This window comes from Lissotriton helveticus, chromosome 1_1, assembly GCF_964261635.1.
Source record: "Lissotriton helveticus chromosome 1_1, aLisHel1.1, whole genome shotgun sequence".
In the NCBI taxonomy this organism is placed as follows: Eukaryota; Metazoa; Chordata; class Amphibia; order Caudata; family Salamandridae; genus Lissotriton; species Lissotriton helveticus.
In genome coordinates, this window is record NC_136057.1 from 1,338,173,933 (window position 1) to 1,338,201,006 (window position 27,074).

General features: G+C 47.2%; 1 protein-coding gene across 7 annotated transcripts in view; it reads left to right on the forward strand.

Moving 5' to 3' along the window:
- Nucleotides 1-27,074, forward strand: part of CYP4F22 (cytochrome P450 family 4 subfamily F member 22) — a 288,015-nt gene that overhangs the window by 120,387 nt on the left and 140,554 nt on the right. For all 7 annotated transcript variants that reach the window (XM_078682603.1, XM_078682636.1, XM_078682594.1 and 4 more), the window contains exon 2: nt 25,673-25,895. In XM_078682603.1, coding sequence (XP_078538729.1) covers nt 25,674-25,895 — 222 coding nt within the window. In that variant the 5' untranslated portion in view covers nt 25,673. The remainder of the gene's footprint in view (nt 1-25,672; nt 25,896-27,074) is intronic.

Here is a 27,074-nt window from a genome sequence, read left to right on the forward strand (position 1 = left end):
ACGACCAAGGGGGCCAGCCATTCCGAGCTGTCAATAGGTTCAATTATTCCCTGCTCTTCAAGTCTCTGGAGTTCCTGTTGGACCGCATCCCTGGCGGCGATGGGGATGTTTCTGACCTTGTGGGATACTGGACGAGCGCCTTCCTTAAGAAGTATTTTGTGCACGAATTTGTCCAGTTTCCCGACCGTGCCCCCGAACACCTTGGGGAAAGCCTGCTGCAGCTTCTCCAGCTTCGGCCAGCAGCTATCTTCTGTCAAGAGGATCTGTTCCTTGCCTCCTGGGTCTAATTTTATCCCCAGATCACCTTGGTCTCTCCAGCCTAGCACCGAGGGGCCCCGCTCTGCTACATATAGCTTGCATGTCGCTGATCTCCCTCTGAATTCGAATTTCAGGGCGCGGAACCCTACCATGGGAATTGCGTTGCTGGTGTATGAAATCGGTCGTATGTCTGGTGGGTTTAACTGCGGACCTAGGGTGGGCACAAAGTCTTCTTCCCATACCGATCTCTGCACTATGGAATACGGTGACCCCGAGCCAATTGCTATGTGAACCTTTACTCCTCCTATCAGCATGTCTGTGCGCGGTTTGTCCGAGCATTTGCCCGTTATCTCCAACACCTGTTCTTCAACGCATAAGATCATGTCATCTTCTTCCTGGTCATCTATAGTTTGATCATCTGACTGGGGCTGTCCGATGCATTTCACCATGGCTTTCTTCCCTTTCTTACGGCACACCTTCTCATAATGGCCAACTAGGCCGCAGAATGCGCATCTGGCTCTGAACGCCGGGCACCTTTTGTCCTGTGCTGAGTGAGCTGTACTCCCGCATCTGTAGCATGAGAACTTGCCGACCATGGCCTGTCAGTGTCCTCCCTGCGTTGTCTGCTTCCCTGTCCACCTGGTTTCGTGCCCTCCATCTCCTGTGGACTTCCTCTGCCTGGTGGACGACTGAGCATCATCTATTTTGTTGACCATCTGTCTCTGTGGGTTCTCCTTCTTGGCCGCCTCTGCGCAGCGTTTAGAAAGTTCAGCTTTCTTTACCATTGCGATCACGTCTTTGAGTGAAGCCTCTCCTTGCGCCCACAACTTGTCCTGGACTGACTTGTTCGTGGTGTGCATTACTATTTGGTCCTTGATGTACTCGTCTTGTAATTGTCCATATTTGCATGTGATGGCTAGGCGTCTCAAAGCAGCCACATAATCGTCTATGGATTCCCCTTCCTCTTGCTTCCTTTGTTGGAAGTTGTACCGGTCAATCGATACGCATACCGCCGGACGGTAATGATTATCAAGGTCTTCTAGGGCATGCTTGAATACGTCATCGTCCGCAGCTTGTCTCACTGCTGGCACAATGTTCGCAAATACACGTACACCTTCCGGGCCCAGGTTATGTAGCAATAACCGTTTCTTCCTAGCACTGGGGAATGGCTCACCATTTTCATCCTCCAAGGCCTCCACATAGTTTTTGAAATATTCCCTCCAGTCCTCCCATTTCATCAGGGGCTCACCTGGTCTGGGAAGGAAGGGGACGGGCGCTGTGAGGGATGTCATTTGGGTGCTCATTCTGGATGCTGTTCTGGGCTCTCCGTCCCGGGCTGCCAGGTGCGCTGAGGTTCTCTTCTCGGTCTGCGTCCCCCTGGCTTCTGGGGCTGCCGGGTGCGCTGGTATTTCTACCTTGTGCTTCACTGGGGAGGCGTTCCTTTCCGTCCTCCTTATTCCTGTCCCTTCCTTCTGCCAGGGTCGCTGCTGCGTGTTCACTTGCGCGTTTGTGCTGGACTGGGACTGGTTACGTTGGCTTGGAGCCACGTGGTTTTGGGTTGCGGCGGTCGTGCGCTGCTGCCGCGCTCTATTGTGGGTAGCGCTGTTGCTCTGGGCAGCTCACCGTGTGGTGCTCCCTTTTCTGTTGTCTGCCCTGCTGCTTACTTGTGTCCTTAGCTGCAGCTCCGTTTTCTGTGTCACTGCGGGGGAGTTGGTGGGGTGATCCCAGTCCTCGTCGCCACTGTAATGTTGTATAACTCTTCCCCCAACAGAGGACACTGCAGGCCAGGTTGGTGATAGATCACAATTTATTTCCAAACTGGTCGTTACACAAAAGAGCGCTGAGCGTCTAACTGTGACCTGCTCCGGTCGCTTCTCCACTCACGCGCTTTCTCCCTCGCGCTCTGCGCATGCGCTAGTGTTCCGCTCTTGCTCCGGCGCACTGCGTCATCACGCCAGGCGTCGGAGACTAGAGCGCAACACTACACTAATGAGTTTCAAAGGTACTCCATTCCAGTTTTTGGTCGTCTCAATCAGCTTGCGCCATGAATGATAGATGACCTAGCACGCGATAAAAGATTGCAATTCCCACTTTCTTATGAACATTGTTAATTGCATTTTAAGGCAACGCATCATATCCTCAGTTGCATACAACGCAGTCTCACAATTACCATCAGACATGAAACAAGTGTCTCGGTTTCAGTTTACACTGAAGCTGAAATTGATCAACCACGATCTCCGAATATTGTCATATTTGTTATCCTTTGTCCGCATCCAGGGCTCTGAGTGGGATGAAAAACTGGGAGAACTCTCAAAGGGGCGTGGCCGATGCAATAAAGGGTGTGGCTTAAAACATTTAAGCTAAAAACCTGTGCTTACCATAGTGTGCCGCCCGACTGGTATTTTTCTGCCTCTGTCATTGCATCCAAATATATAATACAACAAGTGACATTACACCTACTACAAGTCAGGAGTATTGGCTTTGCCAATCGTTGTTATTTGCATCAGATAAATAAGCAACAACCATGCCTTAGTTGTTTATAATATTGAAAATTCTTCAGTTGTGAAATGATGAGACTGTGAAACAACTAAAGCGAGTCTCTTTGAAGTTGCATCACAGGCAGTTAAGGAAGGGATGGTACTTTATTAGAGTTAAGATGTATTTTTTTATCCTGAGGGTGAGGGACCTGTCTCAGAACCTGCTTTTTAGAACTGCCAGTGCCGAGCAGCAGAAGGACCCGGCCCACTTAAAGACCTGTCCGAATCTATTCTGAGGCATTGACGTCATTTATGGGTCACATCTGTGTCCCTTTGCGAACCCTGGCATTACCCACGCGACCGCTGAATTAGAGATGGCAAGGAAACAGCAGAATGCAAACGCGGCTGCAGCCCTGCCAGGTTTTTCAGGCACATTCGTGATGAGCTGCTAAAGTGCAGGTTTTTTTCTTTAAATTCTGGGACTTGTAGTCCTATTTATTCCATTTGACAACCAGGACTACAAGTTCCAGATTTGAAGAAAAGAACCTGGACAGGAGCATCTCATCAGACCTTACTGAGCATGGCAGATGGATAGACCAGGAGGTGAGGAAAGTAACCTTTTCTTCACCAGGAGAGGGCAAGGATATAGCAGAGGAGACGAGCTGCACAGTCCTGTGTCCTCTGTCATGCATTTGTATATAGGAGAGATACTGCACACAGAGAGGCACGTGAGTTCATCATGGTGCCATGCAAATGATTTTATGGTTTATAAACAATGGTTTATAAACTGAAAAAGACAGCCTCTTGATCCTTAGAAGTTGTGTAGGTTATTGCTGACAGTTGAATTCCGCCTATTTCCTGAAGCACAAATGATAATAAACAAGTATAGGCACAGCCAAGAGGTCTCGGCATTCCGAGAGCTATTGGCATTGTCAATGTCTTTTAACCATGTTGAATAGCAGCACAGCTACTGTCTAGCACGGCTGAAAGTCATGTGAAAATCCTAAGCATATGGCGGCCACAGTTTATTCCCTGAAGTAACACCCTGGGGCCCATGCAGTAAGCCCCGGCGTTGCTGCCCACAGATTGATCACAACATGTCTCTTCGAGCCAGCGCATGCCCTGTCTAGCGAGACCTAATACATGTTGCACATGACAAAAAAAACACAGACATGCCCAGACAACTTATTGCCACACCTTCCCCAGTCCTTTGCGTCTTTAACACAAATGTCATCTACCTTAACTTACATACTCGCCAATCCTTGAAAATGCCCGGATTTGGGTGGTGTGGGCAAGTCTGCCCAGCAGAGCAGCAGATGAGCTGCCAGTAACACTAGACATAAACAAAGGACTACACCACTACGTCCTAGTCACTGCAGTAAAGCCTCGGAGCAGATCCGGTGCTTTTTAAAGATTTTATTTTTTTCATCATTGACTGAATAGTACAGTGTTGTGTGTTATACATACCCATCATTGATGCAAAAATAGTGCTCCTCCTAATGTTGCTTTTCTCAATTTTCAGTCTTTTCTCACGATAGATGCCCTACCCATAGCTCTGTCTAATCTGTTATCCAGACTTGCTTATGCAATGGCAATGTTTGCTAGATAGTCATTATTCCTTTTTCTAGCAGTTGCTTGGCACGGACTTTTTCTCTTGCATCAAGACTTCCCTGTCAGGGCTGTGAGCTAATACTCGCTTTAAAAGCGCCTCAGTGTTTACATATTGGAAACACATAAAGAGGAAACGACCTGTCTCCCCAGTACTGTCAACCTGCTCTTTGTGGCACTTTTCTCGCTCCAGTTGCTCTGACAGTGTTGCACTACTCTGTGCACTAATAACCAGTACACAAATATTGTCAAAGCAGTTGGTTCAAGTGCTATTACAACATGGTTATTTCCTGTTGCTGGAGTCTGTTCTAGAGCTAAGTGCTAAAGAAACGCAGATTTTGTGATGCCCTGTGGTAGATTTCCCTGAGTCTATTTTTAGGTCGCGCCCCAGCAGCACATGCGCTGCGGTGAGGCATGCAGTATTGGAGTATGGCTTTGAAGCCCCACCCACTTTCCGCCCATATTTTTAATTGGCTTGTGTCATTGTCCTTTCCAAACGCTGGCTTCTGAGTCGTTATTAGGCTTGTTAGTCCCTCCTTCCTACGGCCTTGTCTGCATTTGTTACCTTCCATAACGACTGGACCTTTTACTTTTCTTGTTACAGTCTCCTTTGAGCACTAGTTTGTTTAATAATTTGCCCCATACCACCCACTATGCCACCGCTTGTATTTTATTTAATAACGGCTGTCCGCTTTAATTATAGCGGCTGTGTTTCTTTTTTTATTTTAACAGGTTGGTCCGCTTTATGTATAGAGGCCGCAGTTACTTTAAAAATAAATAAAAAATGGTTGCGCCCATGTGGCGCTTTCACATTCATAGAGGCCGCGCCCCTCTTTTTAGACAAACCGCATCTAAAGAAAGGTGCGTGGCTGCTATTAAGGTGAAAGTGCGGCATGGGCGCTTTTTCCAACTTGGCAAACAGATGCTTTTTTTTGTCGAAGCGCCCCATGCAGTGGTTTCACTTTAATGTCGACAATAGCGAAGTGAACTCTCAATGGAGGTGACTGCGGGACCAAAGAGACTTTGTCGCTGCTGCGACCCAAGACATCCTGACCAGAGGGAGCAACCCAACCACTGAACTGAGAAACAGACCAGGGCGGCAGTATGGGGCCGCAGCAGGGCCGCCCGGCAACACAGCAGTGTAGTTCAGCACTCCTGGCCCCTGAAAAACAGCAGCCAGGGAGGCGCCTTGGAGACACCATCAATCCGTCTGGTGGCAGTGAGTTTTATGAAAGCCCTGTGGGAGAGGACACACAACTTGTCGGAGAGGGTCCAGGTGTGCAGTCAAGGGAATTGCGCTGCAATGGCTCTAGGATTCAGGGCCACCACTCGCCTGACGAGGGCTTCTACTGCTGGCGGTGAGGAGGAAGGAACCCCTGCTGCCTGCGAAGGCCTTCCGTCTGGCCGATACGACTCAGTGCAGACTCTGACATAGTCAGGATCTTGACCACGATGAGGGGGTCTGCATGCCCCCTGTGACCCACTTGCTGCCTGCATATAGTGAAACTGTTGGACTTGGCCCTTTTGCAGGGTCATCCCTAAACGTTTTGCCTTTCTCCTAGCTTTTTCTCTGACATGGTGTTGGTGGTTTTAGGCCTCTGGGCACCTTAGCACTGCTGTCCAGTTTAAAGTGCATGCGCTCTCTGTGTTCCCTATGGTAAGATTGGTCTAGACCTGTTTGGCATATTTAGTTTACCTGTCAGTCCCTTGTAAAGTGGTATCTCATATACCCAGGGCTGGTAAATTAAATGCTACTGGTGGGCTTGCAGCGCTGAATGCGCCACCCACCAAAGTAGCCATGCAAACATATCACAGGCCTCTGCCACTGCAGGGCCTGTACGCGCAGTGTTACTGCCGCTGTGACGTGGCACCTAAAGTGTGTGCCATGTCTGTGACACCCCTTTTACTACATGTCAGTCACCCCTAAGGTAGGCCCTAGCTAGCCCTATGGGCAGGGTGCATTGTTGGTAAAAGATAGGACATAAACCTTAAGTGTGGGACATGTCCTGATCATGACAAACAGCCATTTTGGTTTCTCACCACTGTGGGGCTGCTCTCCCATAGGAATGCTTTGGGGATTCCCCGATAAGTGTTTCATTGGTAATTCCTGATATGAGAGGAGCAGCGTGGTCAAGATTAGTATATTTTGAATTGTAACAATAAATGCTGCGCAAAGGTGTGTGCAGATTTACTATAACTATTTTAGAAATACCACTTTTAGAATTTGGGAAGTGCACAAATTTGATAATGGCACAATGTGATGACAATTTTGTAATGTGGTGGGTGATATTTTTGTTCTTCTCTTTTGCACACGGGTATCCTATTTTTAATTAATGTAATTAACAGACAGTACAATCATGTTTACAAGTCTTGTAACACATTGTATTATGTTTGTATAGGAGTCTTCTTTTTAGCAATATCTACTGTCCTGAAGATGGTCTGATGAACTGACGCCACAAAGACCGAAACGTTGATTCCGCCATCTATGCCTGAGAAATTTGTTGTTCTTTAGTGACGTTTATTCTCATGAGGAGATTTGTCGCTTTTGATTTTGTTGGAATAGATGTCTGTCGTGAACTGTTGGAATAATTTGATTTTACTTCCTTTCATGACGCATTGCTGATTTATTTCATGTTTTTGTACTCATTTTTTAATTTCTGCTATATAAAAATACGCATATTTTCATACAAATAGATAGGATTTCTCGTGTTTTTGTGCTCGCAATCTGCATTTTTTTGTTGTTGTTTAATGACATTTTGGTGTATGCTCCTGTAGGACTTACCCCTTAAGTATTTCTAAACAAATACAAGTTCTCTATAAACAAAATCCCTTGTAGGTACTTTTTACCTCTTACTTTTAGAAGTTGGCATTTCTGTGTGCTATGTGTCTGCCTGCCTGATGTGAATTGCATGTCTGGCTTTTGATTGACAGGGGCTGGGAGGTGTGTGGGGCTCCAGGAGGAGCAGGGTGAGTCAGCGCTATGCTGAATAGGACATCTACATTTGGAGTAGTGGGAGGATTGATCCCCTGACCCTGAATAGGATTGTGCCTGCCCTATATAATGCTGGCTCCGCTCCATGTGGTGTGTCTGATCACCAAACCCCCACCTGACAAAGGGGAAGAGGAGCCTTGTAAACAAAGTGCTCCAATTCCCCCCTGAACCAGTCTCATCTGGCTTCCCCAAAGCCCTGTACTGCAGACAAATGAAAAGGCAATATGAATATAGGGGCTGTGACCCCATAATGTGTGCTGTTCCTTGACTTGCTGGGGGGCTTGCTGCTGCTGGGGGCCCAGGAGGAACCGCCACAAGGGCGTGCCTCCCTGCTGGAGTGTCCTGTATGCTAGCCTCCCTGGGCCAGCTGTGCCCCTAGAAACTTTGCTTTTGGACCTTTTTCCTTTGGAAGCCCAGGCTCCTAGTGCCTTGTGAGCACTATATGTTAATTTGCCCCAGAAGAGGAGAGTGTGGGCTTCTCAGCGCTGAGCGGCTCATGTTTCAGAGGGAATCCCCGTCGTAGGGATTCCCCCGTGCTGCGGTTTGAAGTGGGTGCCCACCCCGCGTTTGGCCCAGCCGAGCGGGAGCCTACCCCGCGTTATATATATTTAAAACAGCGGGTGCCCACCCCGCATGCTGTGCTAGTTGGCGGGTGCCCACCCCACTTATACGAGTATTTTTAGGGCTGGTGTCCACCGCGCTTTTTGTGTTAATTACAGCGGGTGCCCACCCCGCATCAGTGTTTCTTTAAAGCAGGAGCCCAACCCGCATTGTTGTCGGAGGAGAGGAGCGCCGCACCGGGAATGCGACCCGGAAGCCAGGCGGCCGTGCCTGACTGTGGGTGGGGCTCCTCGACGAGGGGGAGAGCCCAGCATGGCGTCTGCGGCTGTTCCTGTGAAGCCCGCCTCTGGGGAACAAAGCCGCCGGAGACTTCGCTCTGGATCCAGCCCCCGCCTCACAGGGAGCAAAGCGGAGACAGCGGGAGTCAGGAGGCTTTGCTCCCTGCCCTGCTGCTCGGTTCTCTTTCTGCCCTTCCACTGCCCACGCCTCAGGAGACCAGAGAGGCCCACAAAAGCCCGGTGATTGGGGCTTCATGTTGGCACAGTGCCTAGTGCCTGAGCGATCCCGCAAGAGAGCGGGCCACTCCAGTGTTGGGGGGCAAGTATTTGTAGGAGCCCCGGAGTGGGGCCCCAAAGGCACCGCAGGTGCCAGTGCTCACAAGTGATTTTTTTCAGTTGCGCTGCCGTAGCGGGCAACCGCAACGTCTTGGACAAGTCGTATCTGAGTCCCAGAAGAGGGACTCAGCTGGCACAGTGGTGCCAGTTCTGATTTATTTCCTCAGTTGCGCCGCCGTAGCGGGCAACTGCAACATTGGGGCACTTTTGTTTTTAGAGAGTCCCAGTGGGGACACAGAGGGCACAGTGAGTGCCATTGCCCACAGTATCTGCGCAGCTGCACAGCAATTAGTGACAGCTGCAATGTTTAGGCCTGTGCAATTGCGCACGTTAGATTCTGCTGCAAGTGGCAGCCAGCCCTGACATTTGGGGCATAGGGCATTTGAGCCCTCTGAGAAGGTCAGTTGGCCAGGGGGTCAGTGTGAGGTTGGTAGGGGGCTATGCCCTAATGTGATTTATGTGGTGCCCAGGAAATGTGATTTATGCACCCTGATTTATACCTCTAATGTGATTTATGATTAGGAGGTTATTGCATAATGTGGTTACGCTTGTGAGGTTATTTTCTAATATGTGTAAGCTTATGAGGTTGGCACATAATATGTTTTACGCTTGATGTGATACTGATTTCATAATATGATTTAAGTTGCAGGATATAATGCTCAGTACAGTGTTTTGCCAGTAATTACTGGTTGTGTTCCACATTTACTATTTGAGCTTGTGATGGCTCTGACCGTGGCCCAATTGGCCCTGTCATGTGTATATAATCCCCTGTAAATATTGCCTAGTGGCAGTTGGCACAGTGTATATTGTGTGATTACTACTCTAATGTGTTTGATAATACAAAGGCTATTTTTTATATAACCTTGTATGGAGTCCCTTTTGTGGTTTGCTTATTGTGTTGCTGCTGTGTGTGTGTTGCGCAAACGCTTTACACATTGCCTCTGGGATAAGCCTGACTGCTTGTGCCAACGGGGTGAGCAGGGGTTATCTTCATCGTGTAACTCCCTTGCCCTGACTAGAGTGGTGGTTTCTGCCTGGCTTAGGCGCAAGCCCTAGCCAACCAGAAATCCCATTTCTAACAGAAACGCTTCCCACCATTGTCGCCCTCTGCCCAGCGTGACAAAAGTTCACATGATTAGAGTGGCTGGAGTGCGGGTGGACTACTCCTGGGGAGTGAAAGGATCTCTGTTGCACGTCATGAGGATAAATCCCATATTGCCCTCAATCTTCCCCCACTCTTTTTTAGGTCTCGTCCTATTAATCGCGCAAGTGAAAATAGGACGAGAGTATTGAGGGCAAACCAAGCTCTGAAACCACCAGGCGGATTACGTCGAGTGCATGTGCTCGTGCACGCGCTTACTATTTGCTCCCCGAGCCGCCTGCCTCCGAGAGCTTCACTTCAAAGGGATCCGCTCCCCCGCCCCCTGCTTCACACTTTTCACGGCTGCCAGGCCGTGTCTCGCATTTCTCCTCCCCCCCCCCCTCCCCACAGCAATGCCAAGAGCTTGTTTGTTCTTGCCTTTCATCTCCTACCCGTCTTATCCCATTGTTAACATTTCCACACCTTTGTCCGTCTATTAGTCATACCTGTCTGTTCGTCTCTGCTTTTTAGTATGTGCCCGTTTCCCTCTTTCAGTATTTTGTAAATGAATTGCTAACTGTCCTGTGCTGTTCTTCATAGTGCCTCTTACGCACACATTTTAATGACCGGCGGTTCAGCGCCTCACGCGCACATTTATTAAGCAGTACCTGCAACGGAACGTACGCTCTCCTTTACTGTTTCTTCCTCCTTCATTTATCAGGACCACAATCACGCTCTAATTTTATTTCATTTTTCTCCTCGCTTTCTCCTATATCTTTCCTCTTTATACTCTCCTCTGCCCTCCATTTCTTTACCATCTGCATCGCCCCTGATGGATCATGTATGCCACTTGTCCGCTGCTTCCCTTCTGCCTCAATCCCTTGTTTCTCTTACTCCAACTTGTTTCCCGGTGCCCCTGTTTTTCCCTTTTTTTTTCCCGCTTCTGGCTATGTTTCATCCCACCCTTCTTCTTTAGCTATTTCGTTCCAAGTTTTACTCCCCGGTTTTGCCTTTCATCCTGCCACTCTCTCCGTCTACCCCTCTCTTCTCACGCCATCTCTCTATCGTTATCTCTTCTTTACTTCCCCTCTCCTCTTTAAGTCTTTCAATCGCTCCCTTTCTGACTAATTTTCGTGTTCATTCTTCCCCCTTCCGTCGACCCTCTCGTTTGTCTTTTCGGCGCTCTTCCCCCTCACCCACACTTTCGAGATTTCTCATCTTTCCATATTTAACACATGCATTTTATCTGCCTTCCGTTGGCCCTTTCCTGCCTTCACTTCTGGTTCATTCTGCGCACATATCCATCCTTCTCATATCCGGCATATCTATATATATCGGATATCATTCTGCCTCTGTCTTTCACTCCCCTTACTTATTTCTATGTTTACACTCCTTGCTTTATTCTCTCTCGTTCCTTCTATGCATGTCCTCACATTAGCGCCCATTTACCCTCTATCCCCTCCACTTTTCCAAGTTCACCATCCCCAGCTTTCCCAATCTACCCCGTCTTCTACTCTTTCTAAATCCATTTCTGTTCCAGCCCCCCAACGCCAATCCCTCTCCCTCGCTACATCCACTCTCTTCCAGACCCATCCCTTCTCACCACTATATGCCCTTTGTCTTACACATTCCCCTTTTCTCTCAATTTTTACTTTTCTTCCCGCAACCCTCCGTTTCCTCCTTTCCCCCTGTAATTCTTTTCACCAGTTGCCTTGTTTTCTTCTCGCGCGCCTCTCCCCCTTTCACTCGATTCCCTCACTCAACTCCTCTCCTCATTTATTTTCTCTAGCTCAGTGTCCTTCGCCGCCTCCCCCGACCCTTCCCTCATTCCGTTCCCCCCTCAGCCCGATGCTCTTCTCTCATCCCCTCTCTCCCGTGCTTCTCGCACAGGAGAGGAAGCGCGCGGCGCGAGCTCCGCAATCCTCTTAAAGAGACAGGCACTCGCGCTTTTACTCGGGGAAAAGAGCAAGACTTGAGGAGCCGGGAGGAAAGAGAACAACCTCACACGTCTTGGGAGAGGGAGTGGTTATCGTGTAATCCTCTTTTCGGGGAGGTGTCGCACTGCTGTAGATAAGGTAAAGGCGGCTAGACTTCATTACTCGCTGGCCAGAGCCAGTGCCAAACCAGTTGAGAGTGTTTTTAAGCTGTTTTAAGACCAACATTTTGCTGCTAGCATTTTTTGCACACCGCGAGTGCGCTTTTTAAAATTGTTTTACTGTGTTACATTTATTATCTCTGCAGTATTCTGGTACCTGTAATATCGCTTTGGGGCTGAATTACTTGCAAGTGACTCCCCGGTCCACCACAGCTCTTAGAGCTGATTGATGTGGAGGGAGGTTCACTCTTTAATCACTCGACTTCCGGGTTGCCAGTAAGAGCGGCCATCTTGAAGTCGGCGGTCTAGTTGATCACCGCACTAGGGGGCAGACAGTATATAACCCGGTCATAACGCGGACCCACAGATGATAAGGTAAAGGCGGCTAGACTTCATTACTCGCTGGCCAGAGCCAGTGCCAAACCAGTTGAGAGTGTTTTTAAGCTGTTTTAAGACCAACATTTTGCTGCTAGCATTTTTTGCACACCGCGAGTGCGCTTTTTAAAATTGTTTTACTGTGTTACATTTATTATCTCTGCAGTATTCTGGTACCTGTAATATCGCTTTGGGGCTGAATTACTTGCAACTGACTCCCCGGTCCACCACAGCTCTTAGAGCTGATTGATGTGGAGGGAGGTTCACTCCTTAATCACTCGACTTCCGGGTTGCCAGTAAGAGCGTCCATCTTGAAGTCGGCTGTCTAGTTGATTACCGCACTAGGGGGGCAGACAGTATATAAATCGGGCATGAAGCGCCTGCGCAGCAGACGCGCGCAGCGGGCGCGCCAAAGGTGCGCCAAAGGGAAACCCGTCTGCGCCGGGAAACATCCTTTACAATGCAACTTTTACCACGCAGTGCTATTACAACGCAGGTTTTACAACGAAAACCATTACAACGCATTGCGCTGGGGGGCGCTCTAGGATAGGGAATAGATTTAATTTACTATCCAACACCTTCCCTAGTGTCCACGGGGACTGGAGTTGGAATAGTAAATTAAACTATTCACTATCCAGCACCCCAAAGCGCTATGCGTTCTAATGGTATGCGTTGTAAAAACTGTGTTGTAACAGCATGCGTGGTAAAAGCATGCGTTGTAATGTCATACATCCGTCTGCACCCGTCCGCACCCAGCCGGGACCAGGGGCCAGGACCCCTGCCTAGGTCAACTTAGCTGCAGGTAATCTGTACACCTACACCAGGGGAGAGCTCTTACATCTTAATACAGTAGGTCTACTACCATGCAAGCACACCTTGAACCCAGACACATCACTAATCTGTACGGTTTGGGGATATGGGGAATAAGCAAGCGAACATCACGGTCAGGGCTCCCTCCCACAACTTCTTCAAAGCGAAGTGGTGAAAATGGGGATGATTAATTGTAGGTCCCTACCCAAGCACTTGGTGGAAATCAAACTTCTTATAGAAAACGAAGGGCTGGATGTCTTGTTTCTCACTGAGAGCTGGCTTAGGGAGAGTTCAGCACCAGAAATAGGAGAGACACTACCTCCGGGATATGAAATCTCCCACCTGGACAGTGTAGGAGCTGTGGGGGGAGGCTTAGCCATCATTTATAAGGCGCCGATTGGATGTTTAATATGCCCAGAAAATATTGCAAAGTCGGAGGCACTTAGCTTCCGAATATCCATCTCGGCATCGAACTCCTTTGCAGGAGGATTAATTTACAGACCCCCAGGATCTAGTGGCCAGTTTCTGGATGCAGTCCCGGACTTAGTAGAAAGCATGCTTATTGAGAAAAGTACCATCACCATGCTAGGCGATTTTAATATACACCTAGATGACGTTGATGACCCAACCGCTAAAAGATGTCTAGCTGACATGGAGGCCCTAGAACTAGAACAAAGGGTACGCTCAGCTACCCATGAGAAGGGTCATTTATTGGACCCCATTTTCTCAAATGACCCTAGACTGAGGGCATTGGATCCCATATGGATGCCGTGGACTGATCACGCTCTCATCCTAATGCACCTCCAAATTAATCGGGGGGGGAAGAAATAAAGAAAGAACAAACAACAGTAGGTAGAAAATGGCCCAGATTGGTGCCAGAAACATGGGTCAGCGACCTGGAGTCCTCTGTGCCGCAGGACACACAGGATCCAGAAGTTGCTTATAGTAACTGGCAGGCATGGGTAAAGACTGCCATAGATAAGAACTTCAGGAAACCAGGCCCCCTACCAAATAAAAACTTCAATAGATCATCTTGGTTCTCACCCGGGCTTGTCGCTCAAAAAAAAAGTTGTAAACGACTGGAAAGAAACTGGAGGAAATCATACGACCCGGAACTAAAAAGGGCATATAAAATGGCAATACAGCTCTACCACAAGAGCATTAGGGTAGCACAGGCAGTTTTCTCTGAAGAAAAAAATTCCAAGGCCTCCAACTCTTCTAAGGAGCTGTTCAAAATTGTCAAGGGACTGACAACGGTAAAAGAGGGAGTCATCAGGCCACAATACTCTAAAGAAAGGTGCAATGGATTGTAGTAGAAAAAATCTAGAACTCCCTTCCCCCCAGCCTAATAATAACATTAGGAGCAGGGACGCAAAGAAAAACACACTGCAAACAAAATGAACCAGAACTTCTGACCCACCCTGCTCTCAGTTCTATTCCACCGCTCAACACAGATAGTATCTCCAGATTATTGAAAGAAATCAAATCGGGCTCACCAAGGGATCCAGCCCCTCCGTATATTCATGCAAAAGGAGGAAATTCAATGACTACCCAATTATACAAGGTAATAAACCTCTCCCTTGAAAAAGGGGTAGTTCCGAGGGACTGGAAACACGCATCCGTGAAGCCCTTGTTGAAGAAGCCAGAGCTGGACCCTGCGGATTTATCTAATTATCGTCCAATATCGTTATTGCCGATAATGGGAAAAATCACAGAAACGCAGGTCAACTCTACGATCTCTTCCTTTCTGGAAAAAAACAACGTTATCCACCAGTCTCAGATGGGGTTTAGACCAAAACACAGCACTGAATGGCTGCAATCCCAAAGATCACTGCAGCAACAAACTATGGGGACAGCAACTCACCAAGACAGTCGCATAGACTGGTGTGATGGCGCTGGGTGAACCTAATGCCTCTAAATTGCCACAGCCATACATAAACTCACTATTATAGTGCAGTTTCCTCTGAATAGTGTCAGACTGCTCTGGTACCCAAGGACGATTGGTGAAACCAAACCATGTTGACTGCATTCTGTAACATGTAAGACCTTTTTGGGGTTGGTGGTGGGTGGGAGGGATTGGTTGTGGTGACCACTGTCTCCTACTCTTTTAGTGTTGGTTTGGGGCGACAGGCACTCTGCAGTGTTGGGAGGGGGCAATGTTGAGTCCGCTGTGCAGGGACTCAGGGAGGGTGGGTTTGTTAGGGGATTTTTACCATTATTTTATGGTATGAAAGTTTTGTTGTCTTGTGCATTACCAACACTGCAGTTTCATTCATTCATACTCCTGGTACTCTAACACACCTCCCTGTGCTTGCTGCTAGGTTCAGTAGCTCACTGTACCTCAGCAATTCCACACACACCAATGGAAGACTGCCCTGACACATTGGCCATAAATCTTTTATCCTGGAATGTGAATAGCCTGGGGGACAAAATCAAATGGTGACTCGTCCTGCAATACTTCAGCGTCTAACACCGATGTGGTCCTCTTCCAGGAGACTCGCATGCTGGGTACTACTTATCGTGCTTTAGATCGATAGAGGTACAAAATGCTTGCCTGTGTGGGCTATATGGCTGGCTCCAGAGGTGTGGCCATTTTAATAAGAAAGTCAATCTCTCTTATTGTTCGGCAGGTCTGCCCAGATGCACATGGTAGATATGTGGCCCTTTCTGGGAGCTGAAAGGGAACAACACTCAACATCTGCTCAGTTTATGTCCCACCCTGCCTCCATGACATCACATTCCCTGACCTGAGTTCCCTGCTCCTCCAAGTGCCGGATGGTAAATTGTTAATGGGGGTGACTTCGACACGACTATATGTGACCAATGAGACCAGTGGCGCCACAAGCCGATGGACTTTTCCCGTCCCCACTGGCTGAGTACTTGAATGCCCTGGGCCTGACTGAGATCTGGTGAGCACTCAACCCCAATGCCCGACAATACAAGTTTCACTCAGGAGTGCATGGCAGCCTTTCAAGTATAGATTATCTCTTAACCCTCACATACCAACTTCAACATTATTGAGGGGCCGACTCTTGGCACGTGGAATAACAGGCTCTACGCAGTGACCCAGCCCCTCGGAGCATAGTGCTCAATCCCAGCTATCTCAAGGTAACTCCATATTAGAGAGAGTCTTCTTACAGCAACAGAGCAATACTTTTCTGAAAATGAGAACTCGGTTGACTCTGCTCATAAATTGTGGGAGGCATATAACTCTGTTATAAAAGTACAAGGTCTTCCTTGATAGTGGGTCATAAACAAGATAAACGAGATAAAAAGAGCCAAATTGGAACAATTAGAGAAAGAAATCCAGATACTAAACATGCCCTATAAATTTAACAGAAACAATACAAAGATGCAGCTGTAGACCCTGCCAACGCGAATAACCGAGACACCCAACAATGCCTCTATGAGGTGGGCAATAAGGTGAGAAAACTCCTGGCATGGTTAGATAAGAGACCAGTTGTATAACAATGGGTTAAACCCGAGAGGCCACTGGACCCTGGTGCTATGTGATACATAAAATATGTGTCACAGTGGCAAACAATTGCACAACATCAGCACAAACCCATAGACTCAATCTTAATTATTGGTCATAATAAAGCATCACCATATAGGATTTCAAAAAAGAATGTGACTTTATTGAATGTCATAATGCATAAATGAATTCAATCAGAAGACATAATACATGTCACATTTAAACATTAAAGAATGGTGCACAAAGGTGAGGTGACAAGTGCATGGGAAGGGCTTGTGATAGTGATGTGGGAAGGAAAGGTAGTGCAGGTTGTACACATCAGTATTGAATTATTTCAAACTATCCGGCCAGATGTCTGGCAGAACTACAAATAGGAAATCATAACATACACAAAATGTTGATGCAGATATACATTCTCTGTCATCTATGCTTGACACGTTAACAGATCTGTCGACATTTTGACCCCTATAGACAACAGGTAGCTTGCGCCTTAATGTGGGGTCTTCATCAGGACCAACGTGATGGAGGGGGAGGGGTGAGTGATGGCACGAATATGATACAGCGAGAAACTTCAGGCTGTAATTGAGGTAGAAGGGCCCATGGGCTCTCATAACGAGGTTGGAGCATCAGACAGAGCAGCCCAAAGCCTTAGGTTACTGAGCAACCTTGGCTTTGAAACCGAATCCATGCTGTAGCAACTTGGAAATCGTTATGAGAGTCTTTTTGTTTCGCCAATACTTGGGCTATACAATAAATTGGCATAAATCCTTAATTTGTAACCTGAAGGGTCTAACACAGAGACTACCATATTGAATGTCACGCAGTTAGAGCCACTGAAGGGTTCCGCTACCTTGAAATCAATATCTCAACTGACCCAAGACTGTTTTTTGACAGAAATGTGTTACCCCCATTGACCAGGCTGAAAAATTATGTCCATCAGGGAATATCCCTGCCTTTGTCGCTCCTGATTAGAGACACATTATGTAAGATAATGTCCCTACCCTGTTTTCTATACACCTTGCAAAGTACTCCTTATGTGGCTCACAACTCATACTTCAAGACTAGAAAGTGAACTCCAAATGCTTCTCTGGGTTGGTAGCCAAGCCCGAATAGCACTACATAAACTCACAACGTGATGGTATGACCTGGAGTCGCCCTTCCTGACCATCAAAAGTATTACTGGGCGACGCAACTGACCACTATAAATAGCTGTGTTTTTCAACCATTAGATGAGCCCGCATACCGAATGGACAGACTAAGGATGCACCCACTGGGACACCTCAGTGCTATTTACGATCTATCCGAATGCACAAAGATACAATTCCGACGACTGTGGTAATGCACCTTTGGCATACAACTGCAAGAGCATTGGGCAAGAAGGGCAAAATTATTCAAGCAACACCCCTCTGGAATATTGTAGAATTGGGCTCCTTGAGAGCACAAGCGGGTTTTGACAAATGGGATCTCATTGGCCTCTCCCCCTGAGTTGGAGATCTATGGGCGCGGGGAGATGTCATTCTCTCTATGGACCTGCAACGTGAGTACGAACTGGCTCACTCTGAAACCTTACGATACTTACAAACAAAACATGCACTTAGAGCAGTGCTTCAGAAGGGGATGGAACTCCCTGAATCCTTGGAGAACAGACTACTGGACGAATTTGTCAATCACAATCATATTCCTCATGTATGAAAAACTGATCAACAACATCCCTGATGCCTTTCTGGGTCTACGGTAAAGTTGGATTCAAGATCTGGAATGCCTGGAAGATGAGTGGATAGAGGACTTGGCATCCCAGAGGGAGGTGGCCATATGGGCATGGTTTCTCTTGTCCAATTAAAAATACTACACTGCTCCTACTATGCACAACACTCTATGTTCAAAATGGGTAGAGCGATACATGAATGTTGGAGGTGTGGATGTGGACAAGCTATTACCTTTTACCCAATTGTATGGGACTGTCTGCTAATGTAACGATTTTGGGAATTGTTAGAACTGGCTATTTCTGGTAGGCTAAGGCTGACGCCAAAGCCAGGCAGAAACCACCATTGTAGTCAGGGCAAGGGAGTCACACGCCAAGATAACCCCTGCTCACCCCCTTGGTAGCTTGGCACGAGCAGTGAGGCTAAACTCGGAGGCAATGTGTAAAGCATTTGCGCCAGCACACAACAGCAACAACATCCTAGGCACACCACAAAAGGAACTCCACACAAGGTTATATTAAAATAACTTTTGTATTGTCAAAACACATCAGATAGAAATCACACATGTACGTTGTGCCAACTGGAACGGGCAATATTCATAAGGGATTATTTACAAGACAGGGCCACATGGGCCACTGTCAGGATCAACACTTTTAGAAATAGAAATACTGTCAGAAATTAGAATAAAAAGGATATAAAATCACTGTAGCACAAAATAACAGTTATAAATCACAACCAGTAACTACTGGTAAAGGTAGGTACACACTACTCAATACTAATAATCATAGGCCTAGATCACGCATGGACACATAACCTCTCTAGTATAAACTATACTAGGCAAAACACAACCACCTAAGAATAAAAGGGGTAGAAGCAAGAACACATTACACATGATGCATCAAAAACACATTCAGCGGTGTAGGGAAAAAAGTACACACATGATGCATAAAACATTCAGCGTTGTAAGGAAAGAAAACACATGATGCCTAAAACATTCAGAGGTGTAGAGAAGGAAAAACACATGATGCAAAAAAATACATTCAGCGGTGTGAGAATAAGGCACATGATGCATCAGAACACATTCAGAGGTGCAAGGACAAGGAAGACACTTGATGCATAAAAACATTCAGAGGTGCCAGAACACAACTCAATAGCGCAAAAACACATGATGCCCAAAAACATTCAGAGGTGTAAGATCAAGGTGCGTAATCATATTAAATGCATTACATTTCCTAGCACCACATCACATTGCGCAAAACTCACATTAGGCAATTACCATCACATAGATAAATAATCACATTGCGCCTAAATAAAGTCACATACCAGCCCCTATCTAATAAAGGGACTAAAGAGCCCTGTGTCCAGAATGTCAGGGCGCGCTGCCATGCAGCGCCAGTCAGGGGTGCGCCACTGGCGCAAAACCTAAACGTTGCAGGTGCCCACTACTTGCTGGGCACCTGGGAACACTCACAAGGGCCTAAACGCTGCAGCTGGCACTAAGTGCTGCGCAGCTGTGACTGGCCGGGCACCTCTGTGCCATCTCTGTCCCTCTCAGGGACTCACTCTCCATCTTGCGCCTAAACGGTGCAGCTGCCCACTAATTGCTGGGCAGCTGGAGACTCAAAACTGCGCCAGGGCCCTCACTGGCCCTAGAAATAAAACCGCACCTTCTGTTGGAGCCACACAGGCTCTGCACTCCTACTGTGCAGGACGATGGAGCCCTCTGGCTCTAGCATCACCTGTGCCCCAGCAATTGCGCCATTCAGGAACCCTCTCAGGCATCAGGCATCAGAGAACTGCCCTTTAAACAAATTGCGCCAGAAGCGGGAGCCGAGGCTCTAACAGTCATCAGGGGCCATAGAGCACACTGGCTCCTCAAATAACAGGCATGGGACCCTCACTCAGGAAAAGCAATGCCCCAATCATTAGAACATCACCGCTCCTCCACTGAGGCAACCACGGGCCCCTCTCGAGCAACTCAGGGGCTAGCCAGCGGAGCGGTACACAAATGGTGCCACCCAAGCCCCCCCTCACGGGATTACTGATGGCCTTTAGGAGCAAGGACTTGCCCCCTAGCCAGCGGGGGCCGCTCAAGACAGACACATCACCTTGGCTGGGGCGGCCCTCTGCCAGACGGGGCCGCCCAGCACCGTCACTGGGCCTGGGACAGGCACCCCCACACCAGAGCCCCAGCAGAGCGCCACTCACCTGCTCTGGGGGGAAGGACACTCCGCGCCGCTCTGTCTTAGAGTGGGCTCCTCTTCGCCCGGTCTCCCTCCCTGGGACCGGGTCACTTCACCGGCAGCGGGCGGGGCTCTCGTAATCACGAGATCCTTGCTGAGGGAACACGCCGCCTTTCCTCTGCGGTCTACATCCCGGGGCTCCCATCGCTCATGGAAGCCCCGCACCAGTGCTCCACACCTCCTCCTTCTTCCAGACGGCACCCAATCAGTGCGCGGCGGCCAGCGGGACTTCCTTTTCAAACCGGAAGTCCCGCCCAGAGTCAGGCGCGATGCCGCCTGACTTCCTGTTTGCGGCCCGGCCGCGGCGGTGATTCTCAGGGGCAAACCGAGGGGTGGGCACCCTCGAGATTAATATAAAATAGAGAAGCGAGGTGGGCACTCGCAAAGGGCACCATAATCGGGGTGGCACCCGCCAAGAAGATAAGAGTGCACACGAAGCACTCGGCAGACAAAGGGCAGGAGCGCTTCCCCCACGGGATAACCACAGCGCTCTGCCAGAAATCAGGATAAAAAGCGCCCACGAGGCGGCTGGAGAGCCCAGAAATCACCAAAACGCCCCAGAAGGGACCCCCACAGCAAGGAGGGTCCCAGCAGCTGCAGGGCATTACAGGACAAGGCTTCCAGGGCCAAAAACAAAGTCTCCCATCACCCCATGCAAGGCAGAGGGTCCCAGGAAGTCCTTCAGCAGTCCAGTCATCCAGGAAAGTCCACCAGGTGTCCAGGGGCTGGGCTTGGGCCCAGGGATTCCCCTGGGCCCAAGCAGCAGCACGCCCCTGGCAGATTCAAGTCAGAAACAAGAACATTTTGGAAGGGGACACAGCCCCTTTTTATACAGAAAAAAGTCTTTGAAGTCTAAAGGGTGCAGGCAGTGTGATAACCAGCTAGAACTGGTTATAGGGAATTCCTTTCAGTATCAGGGACAGAGGTGACAGTCGCCCAGCGGGGAGGTGGAGCCAGTATTGTGTCAGGCAGGCACAGCCTCATTCACTCCCAGGTGCTATCTCCTCCCACTTCCCTGGCAGCAGATGCAGCCTTTCATCCATGGGCTGACTCCGACAACCTCCTGGGGGCTCCCCAGCCCCTGTCATCCTCAAACCAGACAGTCAATCCACAAGCAGGCCCAGGCACTCCTGGGCCAGGCTCACCAGCCAATCACACGCCAGCCACAGACTACACAAATATGCCAACTTCTAAAAGTGGCACTTCTAGACTAGACACAATCATGCCGCATACACCATTACGCAGCATTCAATCTCACGAGTTCGCACATATCAAACTCGACCCTGCACTCCCCACACATCAGAAACTACCATGGGCATACATATTCCCCATTCATTCCTATGGGAGGGCAGGTCACTCACCATACATACACAGAGAGCTCACACACTTTAGCAGTGAGCAAATGGTAAGCCTGTGGCGGGCTGAATCACACAGATTTAAAACGACATGCCTCTTTGAGACAGTGCATGCGCGGTGTAGCTGAGATCTACAAAAGGCACTACGCTCACGGGGTGACATTAGTGAAATTATTATCTCGTAAACCCAAGAACCCGGAGGCAACATTTTTTAACCTGATTTTTTTTTAAGTGTTATTTGAAACTACCATTGGTAGTTGGTTGCCATGTTCTCCATTTTCCATTGTTAGGTCTTTAGCACTCCATCATGGGCCTGATTATTGCCTTAACTGGGCACCAGACATGCCTCTCAACTTGTCTGTTTTACTGAGGATTCTGTTACAAACATTGGTATGCCACTACCTTACAAATCAAATACACTGGAATGAATCAAGACTGATTTTCAATCCAAATAACGGACTAACATATCTACCACTCAAATTAATTTCATATTTCACTATACTTACTCACCACTAATACTTTATGGGTTCCGGAGTAGCGTCCTACTTGCCAAAAAAGCACTTTGACACCTCGTATGGGGTAGTATATGCTATATAAATGCAAACCTTTTTCCCTCTTCTATCCCTTCACTATCCTTCTCAATCCAAAATAACTGACTAACCTATCCACCTCTCAAATTACTTTCATATTTCACCATACTAATTCACCACTAATCCATTACGGGTTCTGGAGTAGCGTGCTACTCGCCGAAAAAGCACTTTGACGCCTCGTCAGGGGTAGTAAGTGGTATATAAATGCAATTACAATATAATACAATACTATTTACTGGGTAGCAATAATAACAAACTAAATGATGTTAACTTGAGGCACACCAACTGCCCAATTTTTGGGCAATTCTTGGGGTTTTCCATGGATGCTGTTTTGCCAGAAAGAACCACTACAGCTGCTTGAACCATGAAATGTCCGTTTCTTGTGTTAAGCTGCGGAGCACATTGCGTTTTTGTTTTTTTTAGCACAAATTGCTCTTTATTGCAAATAAAATGGGAAAATCTTATCTAAGGAACTCCTAGCATAAAAAGTACGTCCTAATAATCACCATGCCTTTCTTTTTCCTGGTAGATCAGCTGCACATGAACTTTTCTTTAGGGAGATAAAAGTATTTTTCATCAGCAAAGTTTTACAGTTCTCCTGATTTGTTTGCCCTTTGCTAAGATTACAAAGTTTCTCATTTCACCTTCACCCATGCAGAGAGAATATTCACAATAGGCGAACCCACCCAATCATGGAAATGTTGCAGTCTTTCATCGCATAGTGGAACATGCAAGCAGCCATTTTCTCAGCATGTCACATTTTGTGACTCAAATCGGCAGAAAAATCTCAAATTTTACACAAAAGTGGCAAAAGCATAAAACTCTGCGGCATTCAGGTTTTGCTACGGAACTTGACAAAACTGGCAATAATGTCCACGCCCTTTCTTTTATTTGCAGGAATGAGGGGCTGAAGTGTGAGTGTGGTCATTTTGAAAACAGTAAGAATAAATCTATACCAGAAAGATGTGTAGAAACTGAACATGAAATAGGAATGTAATATGCGACATTTACCTGTAGACTGGGACACCAGTCTTGATGGGACCAGGCATGGATCAAGGAAGTGCGTGTGAAAATGCATGTGGGTGGTGAATAATAAACGAACAGAACTGCATAAAACGTGCTGCGTTGAAAAGGGAACCGAATAGCTGCTAAAGTGAAGAATGCCATCAAACTTGATAACTCGGAAGCTCTACAAAGGTCATACGAGTTCACAACTCTACATTTCTGTACAAATGTCCGCGATCATAGGCGATTGCCTCATCAAAGTGTGAATAAAGACCACAAGATTGTGAATGTGGCATGCCTGCCAGGTAGCTCCTTGCTTCATTGTTTGGGCCACGGGCGCTGAGCCAATTTCAGGGAGGTGTCAGTTACCCCTGGTTGCTGGAGGCACTGGCAGGAATCTACAAACTCAGCGTTGCGTCTGGGTAGCAGAAATGCACACCGTGTCTAGGCGCCTGCAGAAATTAAGGCCATCATTTACAGTTGGGAGATAACCGAAAATCCTCCAACTTCTGTGAACACTCGAATTGTGGAGTAGCACCCTACACCTAGATTACTGCATAATAAATCTGCTGGCTAACAAAGAGGTTGTTTTTAATGTGGTCGCCAAGATTTACAATGGTGACAGTTTCACATACAGATGTGAGGTTTGTATTGCTAGAGACTCCCTCACCAAAGTCAAACAAGGTCTGTCGAAGACAATAGGCCTTTTGTTTTCTGCTGCCAGTCTTTTGGTTTTGTCAGTACTTATTATGTGTTGTTTTTTTGTCAGCCGTTATTGTTGTGGGGCTGCGGAGTCTTCACCAATGTAAAATAAAATGGCTATAGCCTGCATATGCTTTTTGGTCTCAAAAAGCACACATTGCATTGGTAGTCCCTGGAACTAAAGGGGGACTGCTTTGTGTGCGGGTGTGCTCGTTGTGAAAGAGCAGAATGCTGTCACCCACAGTAAAGTTAGACAATGACTGTAGTGTCGTGTCCAACTGAGGGATTAGTTGCAAGTCTCTAGAAGTAATTGCATAATATTTATATAATGATAGTAAAATCAAAAGGTCTTGGCCTGCACAGACCAAAAGTATGCAGAAACCTGCCCCCACCCCCTCCAAATACGGAAATGGCATTCACAGCATGGTGAATTTTGCTTCACAGGCTCCCTACTTATATTACGTATTTTATTTATTTTTATTTTACAGATTTATAAAGTGCCCACACAACTTTGATATCATATCACACTGCTAATTGAGTGTGAAAAGTGTGAGAGCGCTGTCGGGTATTAGCGGGACCATAGGAAGAGTGGAACAGATGGAAACTTACACGCCCAGTGCCACCTATTGCAAAAGTAACTGGTCCTAACTAGTCAGCTGGAAGCTTATGTCTGGGGAAGGAGCAAGCCCGGTCTGCCTACAGTTTGACCTCTTCCTACATGAGCTCCAAACCAATGCAGTGGGACCTTCAGTGTAGTGTGCACTATGCCCAGGAACCAAACAGGGTTTCTAAACTGCAGTGAGCATAGCAGTGCTCCCATGTGGGTAATCAACACAACTTGATTGCTTCTGTTTCAATAAATTATGAATCATGAGCATCCCATAATAGCTACCTACATGCTTATATTATATTTGGGAATTGTAATGGCCACTTTATAGGATGTTGCTATTCATAACAGAACTGGATTCTGTCTCATCGTGCTCTTCTGAGACATAGTGACCGGTATGGATCCTATGCATATCAGTGACGTGTTTCTGTCTTGGCAGGTAATATCCCTAAAACCTGTAATGTTGGCGATCCTTTACTATGCATTACTTATGGTACCCCAGCACTAACCACCACCGAAGCTTTGAGTTATTCCCTGGCAGAGACCCCTAGTTTAATTATTAGACCGGTTACTTGAGTACATCAAATATCTGTCCTGCATTTGTCTTCACCATGAATAGGCCCACGGTGGACATGATCGTTTTGTTGGAAAAGAAAAATGCAAGGCAAGAGGGTTATGCCACCTTGTACTCTTCAGACGAAGCCTGCGTACAGTTGTACACAAAAAAAAATGGCTATCAGAGTTCAACAGGAGCAATATTTCCTCAGTTCAGATGTTGACCTAGGTAGCCATGTATTCAGCAAGTAACGTGTTTTTTCTTCCGTACCCTGTTATTCCATTTGCAACATTATTTAAGCCTCATTTAGAGTTTGGCAGATGGGATACTCCATCAAAACATGGAGGCTATCTTGTCGGCCATAATACAAGTACTAAAGGCTATAACATACTTGTAATACAGTGGAATGGACATCCGCCATGTTTTTAATGATCCATAAAACTTCAAATAAGAGCCTTTATCAGTAATGCCTTATTCTATCAGTAATCCTATTAAATCAGTAGTGTGTTTATTCCATCAGTAACCGCTCATTCTGTAGCCCTTTCTATTCTCTATCTCCTTGCAGGATGCTTCCAATCATTGACCAAGCCCTGGACTCGTTGGGCCTCGACAGGACTCCCTTCCGCGTATATACTGTCTCTGCCCTTCTCCTCCTCCTTCTGCTGCTCTTCTTCCGAGCCCTGCTGCAGGTGTATGCCTTCTTCCAGCAGTATAATGAGTCTGCCAAGCGCCTGAAGTGCTTCCCTGAGCCTCCGCGGCGCAATTGGCTTCTAGGACACCTGGGAATGGTAAGTGGATCAGTATTGGCATTTTGGTCATGTATTAATGGGTCTTGATACACAACCTGTTGTGACTTTCTAATTGATGCAAATAGGTATCAAAGTTACTAACATCCATTATGATGATTGGCTATTTATTCTGCATCGGAACTGTCCAGAGAAGTTCCAGTGGGTCGAGACCATAACGGGGGCATTGAGACCACAAAAACAAAAGCAATATGGAGCCTTTATCAGAAGGCTGTAAAAAGATTGCATTAACAGAAAAATATTGCGATACCCAACATGCAACTACCCCCCCTTCTGCCTGATTTATAAAATAATTCAGCTGCCAAGTGGTTAGTGTCCGTTTCCACATTTGCCAAATATTGCAAATACTTGGAAAAACACAAGAACGCTGTTGAACAAATTCATGTTAAAAGAGGTAATTAAATTATACTTTCAATGTGAACTTGTGTAGGTAGGTTATATTCCCCTTGTTGCAAATTAAAACCCATAGGTTTTTGGTAATAAAGCGCAAAGCATCAATAGCTCACACTACACAGTTCTCATGCCTGAACCATTCAAGCAGTTGGTGTGTGCACCCATCTTTCAAAAAGCCATTCTTGATCCCAGCAGCACCAATGGAAATTCTTCCCTTTTTGCAGGTACTTTGCATCTCCAAGGGCTGATAATGGCATAATACAAAGTGCTGCAAATCATGACTCCCACCTCACTGTGGACTACTCCAGTTGGATTTCTGACCCACACCTCGCATAGAAACAATGTAATCATAGTGTGGATAACATCATATTCCAAGGTGTCATGAATAGGACCATGAATAGCCTCCTGGCCCTCTCAGCTACCTCAAGAGTCTTCATCTCACACTCCTCGAAAGGCTGCCATTGGCAACTAATGTCATCCGAAGATGGCGCGAAGGGTTGAGGTCTGTCTAAAAGCAATAGTGGATCAATTGGAACTTATTCTCTTAGTTTTTTGGCATTTCTTGTTTGCGTTCCCAAAGACTCCTCCCTACCCTCTGTACTGTTCAGTGTGTACTTGTTCCTTCTTATGGTATTAATTTGATTCCTTGGGAATGATGTACAAAGCCATTTGGGGGTCACAGATCTTACTGTTCACGAAATCACAATGTTTACTACCGCAGAATGGATTTTTATGATGTACTCTACTGAATCACAAAATGTGCGTAGA